The 18609-nt window shown below is 34.7% G+C and overlaps 1 protein-coding gene across 2 annotated transcripts in view; it reads right to left on the bottom strand.

The window, feature by feature from the left end:
• Window positions 1–4564: 4564 nt before the first annotated feature.
• rnf24 (ring finger protein 24) overlaps window positions 4565–18609 on the bottom strand; it is a 34820-nt gene continuing 20775 nt past the window's right edge. For both annotated transcript variants that reach the window (XM_067403555.1, XM_067403556.1), the window contains 4 exons: window positions 16777–16819; window positions 16539–16580; window positions 9220–9299; window positions 4565–6540 (listed from right to left, as the gene is read on the bottom strand). In XM_067403555.1, coding sequence (XP_067259656.1) covers window positions 6399–6540; window positions 9220–9299; window positions 16539–16580; window positions 16777–16819 — 307 coding nt within the window. In that variant the 3' untranslated portion in view covers window positions 4565–6398. The remainder of the gene's footprint in view (window positions 6541–9219; window positions 9300–16538; window positions 16581–16776; window positions 16820–18609) is intronic.

Here is an 18609-nt window from a genome sequence, read left to right as displayed (position 1 = left end):
TTATTGTAAAGTGTTACCTTTTAATTATTAGATTTTGATTTATTTATTTACTTACTTTTGGCACCAGTTTTTGGTTGTTAAAAGCAACATACACGGGTAAAAAAAAAAAAAGAAAAAAAAAAGACAAATTAGTGTTAAATAAAATGCAACGGGAGGTTAAGTGGGACCTCAGGCAATATCATTACAGTACTTTTATTAAATTTGGACCAGCTCATTGTCAAATGTTTCTCATTAAAATCACATATTTTGTCGTGTACTGAGCATTTTGCCGAGGGCTGATCAGTATTGTGCATTGTCCTGCTTGCACATTATTTAAAATGTAGAAGAACATCATTTTGCATTGATCACAGTGTCCACCAGAGGCCAGTGGTGCACAGTTTAAGCACGCAGAAAATAATGTGGTTTGCTCACTGTCAAAGAATAGGCCTATACCTTTAGTAAATGATACAGGGTTTTTAGTTACACCTAGTATAATATAGCCACATAATTGTTTACATATAAACATTGTTTTATCACTCACAGCAAGTGTGAGTTTAGCGTCTGTGGAAGTTTTTGTGTGTGATACAAATAGGCAAGTTCTCTGGAGGAATTTCCATTTAGAAAAGAAACTGATAGCTGTGTGTATTTATTTGTTTACAGTAAAGACAAGCTCTTGTTCCTCTGTCGGCTTATCTGTAGAGGGAATTGTGTTGTGTTTGATAAGCACGCTCTAAACATGCTGAGAGTGAAGTTAGTGGGTCAGTATGGCTGAAGGGCAGAATAAACATACCAAGTTATTGACCTTTCGGACGAAGAGAGTGAACTCGAGTTAGAAGCCAAACTATATTTATATTTTCAGAATAAAATGTGAGGTGCTTGCTAGTGCAACACTTGTAATCACGTTGAAAGGGGTGGGAGGGTGTTTGGATAACGATATACAGTATATTGGGGTGAGGAATACGACAGAGCGATCGAGAGAAAATCCAATTTAATTATTTTCTAAAATCCCCATTTAAATTTGATCTACAAGAGAATGAGCATTTAAAGCTTGAGAAAACAGAATAGGACCAGATGTTTCCTGCATATCCTCAAGTGATATGCAGGATTAGGCCTACACGTAAATTTATATAATCTACTTTTTGATTACTTTCAGATTACTTTTGACCTATAACTTGTTTATCACATTGATTTGAATAGGATAATCTTGTAGCCTACATATTGTTATACTGATATAAAAATACAAAGAGAAAGAAAATATATTCCATACTTTGTTACCAACAACACAAATTGCATTAAATATAACATTAAAACAGGGTTTCCCAGACTGGGGTTCGTGAGTTTAATACAAAGTTATTAATTAAATCATAATTTATCAAAAATAATAAATTATTTTAACATGAAAACAATCAAAATAAAACACTTACTAAAAAGATGAAATATTTTATTTGTTTGCCTACGTGTCATGTGACCTTTAACCGACCTCAGAGAACCGTGAACTTATTATTTATTATTATTATCGACTTTTATACTTGGCCTAACTTATTAACTTAAAATCTATGGGGGTACTTCAAGTAAATATATTAGGTCAAAGAGGTTCCCTGCATTCCATGTAAATATGAAATGTGAATTTGTATATTTTAATGTGTTTGAAAGACAAAAACCTTCCAGAGTCAGTAATGCATGGTTAACATAAGTAATACATGACAGAGTGATAATTTTAATAATAATGAATGTGTTCATCAGGAGCTGATATGCAATGTTGAGAAAACACTTCTTAAAAGTGAAATGATTCCCGTAAATCCAGTGATCATGCTGTAGGTCTGTTTTCTATGTCACATGACTAGTGGCTGGTCTGTGTGTGCAATTCCACAAACCTGGAAGAGCTTCTGAATGTATATAAGCAGTAGAATGTTTTTTAAAGGAAAATACAAGATAAAGATATTACAAGATAAAGTAGCAGTAGGGAGAATCAATGAATTATGAATAATTTACTGCCATTGTGGGAATAACATGTAGGCTAACCATGTCATCAATAAAAAAGTAAGTTTAATCTGAATACGAGTATTTTAGAACGTAATATATTCTAATTACAGGTATTTAAAGGGTTAGTTCACCCAAAAATGAAAAATCTCTCATTAATTACTCACCCTAATGTCATTCCAAACCTGTAAGACCTTCGTTCATCTTCAGAACACAAATTAAGAAATTTTTGATACAATCTGAGAGGTATATGACTCATTCATAGACAGCAATTTAACCACCACTTTCAAGGTTCAGAAAGGTACTAAAGACATCATTAAAACAGTCAACGTGACTGCAGTGGTTCAACCTTAATTTTATGAAGTGACAAGAATACTTTTTGTGCGCAAAAACAAAACAAAAATGACTTTATTCAACAATCTCTTCTCTTCTGTGTCATTCTCATTCATTGTCTACGTCCAGCACTTCCAAGTTCTATGTCAGAACAGAATTTTCATTTACTTTTACTTATTTATACATTTATTTACTTATTTATATTTATTTTCTGCTCAGCAGGTACAATTAATTTGCTGTCAAAACTAATTCATACAGGTCCAAAAATATCAATTTATGTCAATCACCAGTGGACAAAAGCATGTAAATTATTTAGCTAAAGATAATGAATTATTATAGTAGTTCTTCCCAAAACAGTGATTTGAAAATGAAAATAGAATTATTAGTTTCAATATTCTGAATATTAAACCTAATTTCTTGCTTAGAGGACAACTTAAGTTAAGGTGGAGCAGCTTACCCCACTATCCCACAATATACCTTTATTGTAACGCTAATACTGATCTTGAAAAAAATTCTTAATCTTAAGAAAGACAACAAATATTCTTTATTTCAAAAACTTGGCAACTTTATTTACAATTCAAGTCAGTCACATGCAACATATTTTAATGAATATAACACAAAATTAGCAAAAAAAAAAAAAAGCATCTTTGCATTTTTTATTTTCTTCAAAATGTTGATTAAATATACAAAAATATAGTTTACAAATACTATACAGAAAATATTCTGCTGCAGAATTCTTACTTATACAAACATGTTTGTGAGATTCACAAACATTAGCAGTGTTAAAACAAGACTGTGTTGGGAAGGGGTGGGGCTCATATGTTTACATCTGTGAGGTCACAATGGTGAGGGGCGGGGCAATATCTCAGAATGAGGCAAAAGAGTGGTGTGGGGAAAGAGGAAGTTGAAAATTCCATGGTGGTTCACAATGACTTTGGAATAGTATTGGCAGTTCAGTTTTGATAATCATGTATATAAAAAACAAAAAAACATTTGAATTACATTATGTGCCTTAGTGACTCTTGACCACATTCTACGAAATTACTACTTTACAACAGAAATACTGCCAATCTCTTTCCAACAGCTTTTTAAAATGTCTTCTTCTAGTCTAAAAAGCATGTTAGGAACAAACAAAAGTTGTAAAGTTGCAACTGAAATCCTAATTTTGTCTTTACAACATACAATTGGTCAACCAGATATGGCACTCTCAGTAATGATCATTAAATAAACATTTTGAATATGATGAGGAAAAATGTAACCTTATCACTTAACAACATTCCCAATCCACTTGAGGACTACCTCCTGTATAAACAGAGAGATGTTTCTTTTTAGATATGTTTTCAAACCAATTTTGGATCGGTTAAATTACTTTAAACAATGTCAAGAAAGCCTTTTTTGCCTAATCTGCATTATCACTAAATTAGAGCTGTTAGAACGTACTATTGAAATGTTATGGGTTTTAAACCACACAATAAATAAGATAACTTTTTTTTTTTGCCCCATTTAAGTTCCGCCTCAACGGAGAGGCACCAATACCACCAAAACGGAAGAATATGAAAAGTGCAGTGACGTAACTCGATTTTAGACACAATCAACTACTTTCACATTATAATGACACAGTTGAACCACAGCTCTCTATATGTATACATTCGTGATCAGAGCGACTCTTTAAGACCTGCTGTGTTACAAACACCAAAGAAATGAAGGAGACATCCTAATTTAGGACTCCCAATTAAACAATATTTGTCCATGATAAGGAATTACAAGTCTAAAGTAAACCCTCAGTGTTTTACTCTTCGTTAAGACAAAGTACCAGAGCAAACAAAAAAAAAAAGCTTTTTTTTTTTTTTTTTTTTACATTTTTTCTTTTTTTTAGGTAATTTATACAACTTCACACACTCAGCAAATGCGCAAAAAAAGAGAATAGAAATAAATAAAAATAAAACCTCATTAAATAAGCTTAACTTAATTCACAATCTGAATCTAGCCTCTCAAAAACACAGACACACTGCAGAACATGGGCAGTTTGCTTGGCAATGAATGAGTATCACAACATTCGATTCATGACCAGACAGCACTTTAAATAAAACCAGTGCAGATTTAGTTTGGGTTTACATAAAGCATTACTTGTGTCAGATAATTCTACTACAAAATTTTTCCACATTTGGCATCATTTCTATAGTGTTGTGGCCAGCCCATATATATAACAATATACATACTTTCCTAGACTGCCTTAACATGGAGGGCACAGAGACCCAACCTGACCTTAAAAGGTTGGTGGGATGACCCTGAAAAGAAAAAAAACAAACAAAAAAAAAAACCCAGGACTACTATAGAGCAGGAAAGAGCCAGAGCGTCCATTCTATTATGGAGAATAAAGAACGGCCCATCCTGCTGACAGCATCCACCTGCTGCATTTTAATGGCTGAAAATTCTGTGTTACAAAGTGCCGGACTGATTCACTGCTGAAAGATGCTGGAATGATACTAGACTAGACTGTGTATGTCAGCTGGGTCTGTACTGAGGGCATTTTCCAATCCCAGTGACTTCTGGTCAGATCTGAGTTTGTTTCTGTAGCGGGTCTAGTTTGATTTGCCTCACTAGAGCAGTATTTCATTTATTAATATTTGTTGGAGACAGATCTAGGGCTTTAAGCCAAGTATATTTTCAGAAAGCTATGTAGCACAATATGAGAACCACACAAACACACACACACGTTTACTGCTTTGCAAAGAGCCACAGCTTCATGGGAGATTTGTGATAGCTAAGAAAATATAATACATCTCAACAGTACCTGGGAGATTTATGTAACAATAATCCATGAAATCCATGAAAGACATAAATAAGACATGATAAGACACAAAACAATACTTTGGAAAATTTTGTTCAGTTTAAATTTAGTTAAAACCTTGTTTAACTATTTCCAGAAACAGATCTGCAAAACTCTACAGCTGATGAACAAACTGGACAAAAAATACTGTCTGGATTAGGAAACTGAAGCCAGAAACTGACTAATGCTTCAACTATGAACAGTTAGTGGAAATAGGAGGGGTTTATGGCAGCAGTTCCCAAAGTGTAGGCCGACAGCATACATATTGCAGGGGGCCTTACTAAATAAAAGGTATTATTTATATAATTGTCATGTCATATAGACTGGCTGGGAAAATCTGAGTTATTTAGAACATCTAATGAAGTCTAAGAGTGACAATAGTGTTTTTTCTTTTGCTTTCAGCCTTTTAGGTTACTTTAAAATTCTTATCAAATTCACCCTTGAACCCAAAGCCACAGACATGTGTGTGTGTGTGTATTTAACACAGCCCCTCAGTTAAAAAGCATGTCAAACATAAAGCATCCACAGAACACAGATCAAATACTGCTGGGTCACATCCTGACCTTAATAACACAAACTCTGCATTCACATTTGTTTTGGGCACCAGCTAAAGGTCACAGCGAACCGTATCTACCAATACAGCCATCCTACTGACCGTCACAACACAAACAAACAAACATATACACATTGGAGAGCTGCTGTCCCTTTAATATACAGTATAAACATAACCCTTTTAAATGAAAATAATACCAATGGTTTGCTCTGTGGCTCTGTGTACATCAACTAAAAAAGTTTGAAATCATAAAATATATTAAAAAAAAAAAGATCTTGCTACTATCACAAGCAACTAGGTTTGAGTAGACTTTGTGTAAAGTGCTTGTTAAAAAAAAAACTTATGTTAAAAAAGTATTTTTATGTTATTTTTAGTCCTTGTATTTTTTTTTTTTTGCCTCTCACTGGTGTCCTCAAAAAAGTGCTTTGGTGTGGAACGGTTACTTTAAACATGGCTTGGCCATGTAAACTTAATTCTTCTTCATTATCCCACAGGAAGAAAAGCTAAACCCAGATAAGACAGATCGAGTAAATCATCTATTATTGTAATTTGGGAAAAAATCCATTATAAAGCCACCGAGACGGGACAGGAACATATGCAGGTCACAGGTCACCGTGGCTCCGGGCACAAATCCTGTGGTCTGTCCTTGGATATGAGTGTGTACCTGTACAGGAGGGAGTGTGAAGGTAGTGGTGGTCACATTTTTAGGAGAAACAGGAGGAGCTACACCAGGTTCTCCACTCCGGGCAAAGGCTGCTGCATTGGGGGCACAGGCTCGGACATGCTCTGCTGCTGCGCCAGCTGCAAGACGGGCATGTTGCACAGCGGGCATACCTTCCTCACCTCCAGCCATTTGATAAGGCACCTGAGAGAGAAAGACACAGAGAAAATGTGGTAGATGAAAGGCAAACTAGATAACATTATGCTTAAAATTTCCCAGATCACAGCAGAGTATGTGAAACTGCCCACTACAAACAGGCTCCACTAACCCGAACTATTACTGGTAGCAAGTCAAAAGTGATCTCATATGATATCTCAGGGCTGGTTGTGTTGTGTGTTGGCGAAGCTGGGCATCTCCTTGCAGGAAGCCCATGTGGAAAGTGAGACTGAATCTCGGGTTAGTCTGAGTGAGATGTTGGCATCTCTGCTCTGATGAATAATTCACTGTAAGCACAGTTCTATTTTAGGACGTGTTGGTCCTATCAGGTACACAAACAGATCTATGATACAGAGGTCTACATTTAACCAGGGATTTGGGATTTTAGGGATTTGAATGTGGTATAAACATGAGTGTGAGTTCCTTTGTCTGTCTGTATTTCAATAACAGTCCATAACAATCATTATGCAAACATAAAAATGTATATATTTGATATTTTTTATAATTATTTTATAATCTTTCTAATTATGTATAATTATATTTTTATTTATGTTGTTATTTGAACCATGTTGATTGAGAAAAACCTGCTGAAGTCAAAGCTGACATATTACATACAAACTGTTCATTTTCTGTCCTTTATTAATAGTTCAAATGCATTTAGTTTTAGTTTACCTTTTTCTCCTTTACAGAAAAGAGGTAAGAATATTTTATGTGGTAAGAAAATATTCAAATCAGGACTGACTGAGATTCATTTTTGGTGGTTTCTTAATGGGAATACCCTGCGACTCGTACATCATACAGCGTGACATTCAAATGATATGCATCATGTGATGTAGTAACATTAAAACAAGAAATGCTAAGAGTTCTACTGGGGTAAAAATCTTCGTATCCAGGTGCCCTTTGTATAAGGAATAGTTAAACTTGTTAGGAAACATATAAGGCCAAGGCACTCAAGGACTAAGAAAATGTCAACATTATATATAGAAAGTGTCACATTATATTATGTTTCATGTAGTTATGTATCGGCTAGCATCTTTGTGGCATAACTACAACACTATGAGCTTCTAATGCACAAATGTTTTTTTTTATTTTTTTAAATGTATTTTTTCATTATTCTTTAATATATTTTTAATGACAAAACAGTTTTAATAATAACAATAATAATATAGCATTTAATATACAACATATAATATAATATAATATAATATAATATAATATAATATAATATAATATAATATAATATAATATAATATAATATAATATAATATAATATAATCAGAATCTGTCCAAAACTAGTTTAAAACTGAAAATTGTATTGTCATTTATTAGGCAAATAACAAACTGAAACAACTAAATAGTCCAACACTAACAGCTTGCATTCTTAATGGCATTGTTTTCATGTTCTTTTCCCACAGTCTCTGTTGTTATTTACTTCCAAATAGTTTCTAGTTGTTCCTAAAGACTTGCTTCTGATGAAACTTTTGTGTGATCTATCTTTAAATCAACTAAATCCCAACAAGAATTATATTTTAGCATTAGAAACACTACCACGACTAAAGTCAAGTCAAGTCAACTTTATTTATATAGCGCTTTTTACAATGTAGATTGTGTCAAAGCAGCTTTACATTGATAACTGGTACATAATTTTGGCTGCACAGCAGCTCTTAAAGAATAGTGTCAATGCAGGCAGATCAAAGCACTGTTGATTATCAAATGTCAAGTCAAATGTCAAGTGTCCCCAACTAAGCAAGCCAAAGGCGACAGCGGCAAGGAACCCAAACTCCAACAGGTGGCAAACTAAAGAGCCTACACATGGTGGTGTGGATTAAACATTATAGAAACATAAAAAAATGGTTTTGGAAATCACTAATAAGCACTGGATGGATGGATGGATGGATGGATGGATGGATGGATGGATGGATGGATGGATGGATGGATGGATGGATGGATGGATGGATGGATGGATGGATGGATGGATGGAGTTCAGGGTGATTGGGAGACTTTTTTTGCCATTGAGATGGCTTCAGAAAAGTGTCCCAATCAACCTGAACTCACCCTATATATATATACACACACACAGACACACACACAGACACACACACACACACACACACACACACACACACACACACACACACACACACACACACACACACACACACACACACACACACACACACACACAAAGCATTTCATATATTACTTGTAATGACTTTATGCTCTAAAATTTGGCTGGATTCCTAGAGAGGCAAACTAAAATGTTGAAATGTTTAAAAAGAACAGAGAGCTCCCAACCCCTCTGATAAGTGTCCAAACATTACTCTGACATTTACTTTGGCATTTACTCTGACATACAGCCCAGTGCAAATGTTTCACAAAGGGGCGAATGAGAAGATGGGTGAGGCAGACACATTTCAACTAGATCAATGACAGAGCACAGTTATCCAGCACACTTGAAACCATGTAACATTGCAAACTTGCGTTTAGTTTAATGTTTTAAGTTTGTAATTTATGCTTTTTCAAGTGTCCAAAACAACCTGTTTGCCACCTTTCGTAAAACAGGTAATCCAACCTCAAACTCCAATGTAATTTTTAGCCCAGTTAGGCCGCTGCTAGAGGTGCAGAAATTTTCCTCTTTTAGAAAACAACATATGCCAGGGTACTCACTTTCTGTGAAAGGCATGTTTACACGGGCAGATTCCCAATTCATCTTTCTGCTTGAATTCCTCCAAACACACCGCACAAATCTGGAGAGAGAAAACAATAAATTCCAATGAACACACAGATAAAAAGCTTAAATATAAACATTTTATCCTCAAAGAAGAAAACAGTTCCATTGAATACACTTGTCTCAACAAGTAATGGATGTTATCACCTTCAGAGATCAGTGTTGTAATGCAGTATTCATTCAGGACTGCTAACTTTATGAATATAAAACCAATATTCTCGATAACATTTTTTTCTCCATCTTAAGTCATGAAATGGCCTACGCTCAAAAAGTTCCTTTGTTATCTAGCAGTGAAGTGGATATGGCATTTTATCTAAAAAAAAAGAAAAAAAAAAAGGCAACATTTCATGGACACAAGCGTCAGTGGAAATATAGCTTTTTCTGATTGCTGCCTAACATGTCTAGACCTGGTGCTATAAAAGCCAAGCCAAACACTTTGATTAATGACCTGTCTCACATCAGAGGGTGGAATTCTGTGAACATTTGGACGTAATTAAATGGTGATGTAAACTGGAGATAGGCAAAAGACTCAGGTCTTGGCTATTCCATATAAGATTGAGGACTACTAGCTAGTTCCATTGACAAAGTAGTCATTAAAATTCAGAAGAATATATAAGAAAATGACAAAGTGAACTGAGGTAAAGCCAAATAGCGAGACAGGGTGTATCAAGGTAAACCGTGCTTAATTCATGCGAACAATGCTGGAAAATATGCATGAAAATTATGTTAGGGTTTCCCAGAAAGCATAAAATGCTTTTTTCATAACATGAAATAACCTGCAGTCAGGTAACATAGCAGTACATTTTAAAAATGCTTTAGAAACCAGTAATATAACCGGTTACACTTTATTTTACAGTGCCATAGTTACACTGTAATTACTCAAATAAGTACTATTAATTAACTATTAAGTACTATTATTAATTAAATAAGTATTATTAATTAACTACATGTACTTACTATAGAGTTACAGTTGTGGTTTGGTTTAGGGTTAGTTACTTGTAATTATGCATAATTTACTGTTATTACTATAGTAAGTACATGTAGTAACATGTAACTACGGCTAGTTGTTATATATAGGTTACTATATAACCTACATTTAATATAACCTTAATCTAAAATAATTTAACTAATTTTTTTTTAGAAACGTTAAAGTATTCTCAAAATGGTGTGATATTTTACTAAAAAACAAGAGATGCAATGTTTGTGGGACAGTGTATTCAGGTTCTCAAATAACATTGTTTGTATCTCATTTGAGACATTAAAAAACTATTGCAAAATTACTGTTACACTATTTTAACAATGTGAAAGAAAGAGACTTTCTGAATGAGTGCACAAGCCAAAAAAAGTTTCTCAAAGAAAAATGACAACAACAACAACAACAACAACAACAACAACAACAACAACCAAGACTACAGGGTTAAGACACTTTTACTTCAAGTGACAGATAGCTCATATTATCTTCCAGAACTGTGCACAAAGTAAATATTTCATTAACCTTGCTGACAGTAAATAAGGGAGCAGGGAAATGCACAACTAGTAATTGTAAGAGAACAAAAGAGGTTTCGGACAAATGTGCCTGGGCACAAGGGTGTCTGTCACAACAGTTATTTACTGTTCTGTTTGTGTATCATAAAATAAGATACGGTCCAAGTGCTTTAGGTGTCATTGACCCTGACTAGGGGATGGCCAGCAAATTATCGAGACACAATGGTTCTCTGTTTGAGATGAGCGAGACTGCAAGAATACGAAATTGTCTGTTGAATATTCACTGTTGGGTTCTGTCAGAAAAGAATAAGGGCAAGCAAGCAACAGAATACGCCCATGTGTGCGCATGTTTCTTCATAACACTAAACATGTAGCTGCATCCTGCAGACAACAGACAAGTGCCTATACTTCACTGCTGGTTTTATACTCCAAGCAAAGCTAATCTATTAATAATCAATCATCCAACCAGGCCAGTGTCATTCCTATCAGAATAGTGAGGCCTAAATAGTGATTGTATGCCACTGTGAAATATCTTTCTGAATTGAAAGATACGGTCTTTTTTAACAAACGGAAATAAACTTTCATAAGCATTGCTCAGTCCGTTTCACGCTACTGCTCTGGTCTGTTAGATCTCTCACCTAGAGAGCTGCAGTATTATAAAACACAAACCGTGGAGTTTTATTTCCGACTGTTTCACTGCAGTGGAATTACGCACGATAAATCTTACTCACTGATGCGGTGATATTTATGTCCATGCTGTTCTCACTGGTTGCCACATGAGGATCCATATCTTGGCAACTGGCACATATGCTAGTTTTCTGCACCAGTGTGTTTGCATATCAATCATCTGTGCACAAGCTGTACCGTGCAATGTGTCTGTCTATGTATTTAATCACCTTATAGGAAGGGCACTTATAATCTCAGCTCTCAAAACATTATTTACTCATTTTTGTGCTTAGGGCCGCTGTATGCATGACCAAGGACAGAGTTGATAGCGCAGTACGAAGCTGTATAATTCTGCTCATGAAGTCAGACGGATCACTTTTCCAACTCATGGAGGCTTGAACTTAAAAACCTAGGCTTCATGCTGTGGTCGGACACTCCTTAACTCAATGTTGGATCTAGTGAAGTGGATCTAGTTAGAGGGATTGTTCACTCAAAAATGAAAATGCTGTCATCATGCAGGCAGTAAATGTGGGAATTTTACAGGACAACATGTACTTATACAGTAAATCCATAGTCTTGTAGGTATTTAAAGGGATAGTTCACCCAAAAATGAAAATTATCCCATGATCTACTCACCCTCAAGCCATCCTAGGTGTATATGACTATCTTCTTTAGACAAACACAATCAGAGATATATTTAAAAATATCCTTAGTCCTCCAAGGTTTATAATGTTGTGAATGGGGGGCCGTGTTTGTGCATTCTGCATTCTGATATTTTCCTTACAAAAACGCATCGCTTTGCTTCAGAAGGCCTTTATTAACCCCCTGGAGTCGTACGAATTACGGCCTCAACCATTGGAGGACTAAAGATTTTTTTAAACATATCTTCGATTGTGTTTGTCTAAAAGAAGATAGTCATGTACACCTATGATGGGTGTATATGATTTTTGGGTGAACTATCCCTTTAAATGTTAGTACACAGTAGTTAAATTCACCTAATATAAAGTGTGACCTTATTTTTGAAGAGTCATACAGGTTTGGAAGAACAGGAGGGTGAACAAATAATGGTAGAATTCTTATTTTTGTCTTCAAATACAGTAATATGACAGTTTATGATATTTCAGAATCAATGAATCAATGCTCAGTGGCTGTGCATGGCTGTGCTAAACGTTTGTAATCTCTAACTATGCTAGTAAAAAACTCCCATGCCTGTGGCGTACAATCATAACATTGTTTTTGTGTGCACAGGATGGAGAAACCAATCAGCTTGTAGCTCGGCCCCAACCCCTTTATGCAAGACCTACCTTCCTGTCTGAGCACATACGCAAGTGCAATCCAGAATTACTAGTACAGGCGAGGGGACTACTGACCCGTTTATTTTCAGTTCCACAAATGCCCTATTGAAACATTGCAAGAAAGGGGAGTAGGGTTTCAGGTAGGCCTACATTAGGTTTATTTAACAACTGAAATGTAATAATCAAATGTGAAACAGCTTAGTCTTCACTGTATGAATTAAATATATACTGATTCTTATTAAAGCTACAAAAATAATTCAGTCAAGAGCAGTGAGTGATTTTTTTTCTTCTGTCTATTGTTGTTAGATTAACATTAAAGGATTCATGAATTGAAAAATTCAAAATTCCTTTGATCTTTTGACATGCAATAGCTCATTGCACTGTAAAAACATCCTGTACGTTTCAGGACTCAAAACTTCCTCTTTAGTCCAAGTTAGTTATTGAATCCATGCTCAGAAAACGGCTCATTTGGAATTTTGTCACATTATGATGTAATAAAGTGCCTCTGCAGAATCAGATCAATGCCTACTTCTACATCATCGCGTCTTTGGTCCCGCCCACTGGCACGTTACTGAGATAAGGAGAGAAGAGAGATACAGGATCACTGGACTAAAAACAACATTACCTTCTAAAGGAATCGTAATGCTAGGAAGTGGTTGAACTATGTGAATCTCTCAGTAGAGCATTATTTATTTGTTTGGTATATTTCACTGTGGATTCTTTGCAACATGTAATCTTGTTAATTGTAATGCCTAATCAGTGATTTCTAATTTGATTCATGTACAGTCAGATGTTCATTGTCTCAAAATCGTTTATTGTTGTTTATGCATCAGTAAACCAAGCCAGTGCAGGCTCATGGATGAAAGTGTTTCCCCAAAGCTCACATAAATAAATAAAAAATCAGTATCAAATATAAAACCTTTAAGTCTGACAAATGAGTGTCATGAATGCTGGCACAGAAAGTAAAAAAAAAACATGTACAATACCAAAAAAAAAAAAAAAAAAAAAACGGTGCTTACATGTGCGGCTGACATTTGCTTGGCACTTCTGGGCAGTGCTGACAGTTTTCAGGCAATGTTTCAAAAGATATGACTAATATAAAATCACTGAGAGTGCTGTTAATATTAATGACACTTCTAGCAGTTTTAGTGCTGGACAATAGTAGCTGAGAGAACTTTGTGTTCCTTACCCAGATAAAATGTTATTTAATGAATTGCTGTTGAACAAACTTGCACCATGCACACAACTTGCAATTGCTGTGCTGTTGTATCAAATACAACTGGGGAAAAAAAAGAAGAAAAAAAAGAAAAGCCAGACGTGACACAAAGCTGAGCTTTCCAACAAAATATAACTCAGCTCAGCACAATGCCATCATTGTTTTGCTTGAAGATTACATGGTATTCATGCACATCCACAGCCAATATTACTGTTTGGTTAACATAGCTGCTTTCTCTTTATAGAGGAATATCCAGCTTTAGCCAGGATGCAAAAAATACAGTTACCTAAAAGTGGAACCTATTCCTTGATAATGAGCTCTTATGAGAAACCGAGAGGGAGAGAAGAGCTACAGGAAATTCCAGGAGAGTTTGAGCTTCCAACGAGAGCATTGGTGTCTTCACACCTCAATATTGTCGCTGGCATTTCATTAGCACTCACATATGAAGTCAGTCTGGCCTATTAACACCAGCAAAATGATAGCAGTCATGTACGAACTGGTGAAGGTTAAACGTCATACGCTCATTATATGATTAAACATGAAGAGCGTGTTTAGAAAGTCCTTATATTCAGGGTAGAGGGTAGTTCATGTTTTGAGTTAGTGAACGGAAACAGTTGAGAAAGAAAATGTGTATTGGTATATTTGGTCCATGCATTAGGTCTCAAAGTCGAAACTTGGAATCGATAAGAATCAGAATCGGTAAGCAGAATCAGAATTGCTAAAATTCAAACGATTCATTAATATCATGGCTGACAGTTACTATGGTTACAGTGTAATCTCAATTAGGTTGAAATTACACTAAATACAACACACACAAAAAAACTAAACTGAGTTTAAAAGAGTGATACTTTTGAGTGATGATTTTTACAATTAAAATACGCAAAATCCCAGATCTTGAATCATTTCTTTTTGAATTGGTTCATTAACATAAAGCATGCTAAATAGAAAAAAAAAACAATAGTCTTTCCAACACCCGAAAATGTCCAAATACTGGCCATTTCATCAATCTATCACCACTTAAAGGGATAGTTCGCCCAAAAATGGAAATTTTGACATCATATACTCACCCTCATGTTGTTTCAAAACCTGTATGAGTGTCTTTCTTCTGTTGAATACAAAAGAAGATATTTTGAAGAATGTTGGTTACCAGACAGTTGACGGCAACAATCGATTTCATAAGTATTTTTTTCTTACTGTGGAAGTCAATGGGTGCCGTCAACTGTCTGGTTACTATTATTCTTCAAAATATCTTTTTTGTTCAACAAAAGAAAGAAACTCATAAAGGTTTGGAACAACATGAGGGTGAGTAAATGATGTTAAAGGTGCCCTTGAATGAAAAAGTGAATTTATCTTGGCATAGTTGAATAACAAAAGTTCAGTACATGGAAAAGACATACAGTGAGTCTCAAACTCCATTGTTTCCTCCTTCTTATGTAAATCTCATTTGTTTAAAAGACCACTGAAGAACAGGCAAATCTCATCATAACACTGACTGTTACGTAACAGTTGGGATCATTAATATGTACGGCCCTAATATTTGCATATGCCAGCCCATGATCTAGGCATTACACAAGGGCAGGCAGTAACGTCTGGATGTGCACAGCTGAATCATCAGACTAGGTAAGCAAGCAAGAACAATAGTGAAAAATGGCAGATGGAGCAATAATAACTGACATGATCCATGATATCATGATATTTTTAGTGATATTTGTAAATTGTCTTTCTAAATGTTTCGTTAGCATGTTGCTAATGTACTGTTAAATGTGGTTAAAGTTACCATCGTTTATTATTGTATTCACGGAGACAAGAGCCGTCACTATTTTCATTTTTAAACACTTGTAGTCTGTATAATGCATAAACACATCTTCATTCTTTATAAATCTCTCCAACAGTGTAGCATTAGCCACAGATCACAGCCTCAAATTCATTCAGAATCAAATGTAAACAATATAACAGTATACTATACTCACATGACCCGACGCATGCATGACGAACACTTTGTAAAGATCCATTTGAGGGTTATATTAGCTGTGTAAACTTTGTTTATGCACTGTTCAAGGCAAGCGTGAGCTCCGTGGGCGTGGAGCAGGAGAATTAAAGGGCCAGTAGCCCTGAATCGGCTCATTTATAATGATGCCCCAAAATAGGCAGTTAAAAAAATGAATAAAAAAAAATCTATGGGGTATTTTGAGCTGAAACTTCACAGACACATTCAGGGGACACCTTAGACTTATATTACATCTTTTTTAAAAAAGTTCTAGGGCACCTTTAACATTTTTATTTATGGGTGAACTATATATCTATTCATTTTCTGCTCAAATATATTTTGGCAAAAAATTGTCCTGGCACTACGAAAATGCAGATTGCAAATCAGTTAATACTATTACTGTTATGTATTGTTTTACTTTCATTAATTAATTTTGCTCAGAGATGTCCTTTAAATCTCATATGCCACATGCCCACATCACAGCACATTTTTAATACCAAGAAAGCACCTCTTGCCTAAACAATATGTAACCGTAAACGATTAATGATTGGCCACAAAAAAAAAAAAAAAAAAAAAACTGCACAGCTGGATGAAAGGGGAAACTCCTACCTCATGCAAGTTTAATTCTTTGACTTTTTCCTTTTGAATAACCTGTAAACAAAAAAATAACTTAATTAGTTATTAAATGTATTTAGAGTAAGACTCAATCACAATTTGGAGACTCCATAACCGGAAGGTTTGAAATTGCATGAGAAAGAAACATTCACACCCAATTTTAATCATACAGCAAATAATGTGCATTTATATAATACAGTAAAGTGTTTGAATAGACAAGTCTGCAGCTTACCTGCTTGTATGCATAGAGCTCTTTGTGTGCCTGGTGCCGTAACCTAGACAAAAGAAATCTTTGTTTTAGTTCAGAGAGTGACACAACATTTTCAAAAACCTGTTCTGAAGAAAAATGCATAATACCAAACTATATACAAACAAATGCCAAAATCATCAAGTTACTAAAATACAATTTTAAATGTCAGTGGTTTTGTAGGGTATGAAAAATGCATTGTATGTGCTTCTCTGTTTATATATTCCAGTTGTATATGGTCAACACATGCCTGGATCTTATTTTTTTAGTCACAATTTGACAAATTGTAGCCTTCACTACCCATACGGCATTACTTGATCATTACTTGATCAAAAAAAAAAAAAAAAAACTATACTGATTCACTACATATTTCATATTAAATGTATTTTGATGTGTTGCTATATTACATTTTTCACTGGATGCCACCAGAGTATACATTTTATTCACTACATTTGAGCTTAATCACAAAATCAACCTGCTAAACACACACTGCCGTTCACTTTCTAATGACTATTTCCTGGCTCATTTTTATATAAAAAAAGAACTTCCTCTTATTTAACAATGGCTGTATGCAGTTCCAGCAGTGCTGTGGGCTGCCTTGGTATGTTTAAACTATCTTTAGTCTTATAACTAGTCTTTCTAGGGTGATTTAGGTCTTGTATTGTCTCATCAAGCTTGACCCGACTTTAATAGCCTGTCTGAACCAGACTGCCCAGGCATTACCCACTCGCACCGCTGCAATGCTTTACCAAGTGTGACTGTCAGACTGGTGCCAGACCCTTTAAAAGAACTATATACAGATACTCTTGGCATGAACTCAAGAAATGGAGGCAGCCAAGCAATGGACAGTCTACATTTAACACTATTTTGATCTTGAGCAAGTGTGTGTCATAGAGAGAGAGAGAGAGAGAGAGAGAGAGAGAGAGAGAGAGAAAGTGAGAGAGGAACTCCGGTGGAAAATAACTGGAATGTGTCAGGCATGATGGAAGAGTCTCTAGTGTAAGAAAAAGGCTATTTAAAAAAACCAGCAGGCGCTTAACACACTATATTTAGCCTCAAATGTGCGAGCATACATTCTGAACTGTTAATGTCTGAAGGGGTGTTAGAACATTAGTAATAGTCCAATTAGCCTTATAAGACATTCATCTTGGCCTTTTATGATTGTTTGTCTTGCTGAAACCCTTTTCATTTAAATTCTCTAGAAGACATGACAATTAACAATTAAACAATTAAACAAACAAACAAACAAACACACACACACACACACACACACACACATATATATATACACATATACATATATATATATATATATATATATATATACACATATATACATATGATATATATATATATATATATATACACATATATATATATATATACACATATATATATATATACATATATATATATATATATACATATATATACATATATATACATATATATATATATATATATATATATATATATATATATATATATATATATATATACACATATACATATATATATATATATATATATATATATACACATATATACATATGATATATATATATATAACTTCCTGTACAAAGGAAAGGCACTGTGAACACAACATACAACACTGCAGTATCTTACAATCACATCCAGAAATGAATATAGTTCATTAAAGATAATATATATTCAGAAGAGTCTCAAGTGAAAAGAGAGTTGGATAGATGTGGAAAAAAAAAACTTGGATACGTGTTGTAAAATTTACCTCCAATACAAGTAAGCTTAAACTCTCGCAGCAGAGTGAGAGGGACCTGTAAAACAGGCAGCACAGTCTAG

The sequence above is a fragment of the Chanodichthys erythropterus genome, chromosome 12, assembly GCF_024489055.1.
Source record: "Chanodichthys erythropterus isolate Z2021 chromosome 12, ASM2448905v1, whole genome shotgun sequence".
NCBI lineage: Eukaryota > Metazoa > Chordata > Actinopteri > Cypriniformes > Xenocyprididae > Chanodichthys > Chanodichthys erythropterus.
This window is presented reverse-complemented; position numbering and strand designations above follow the sequence as displayed.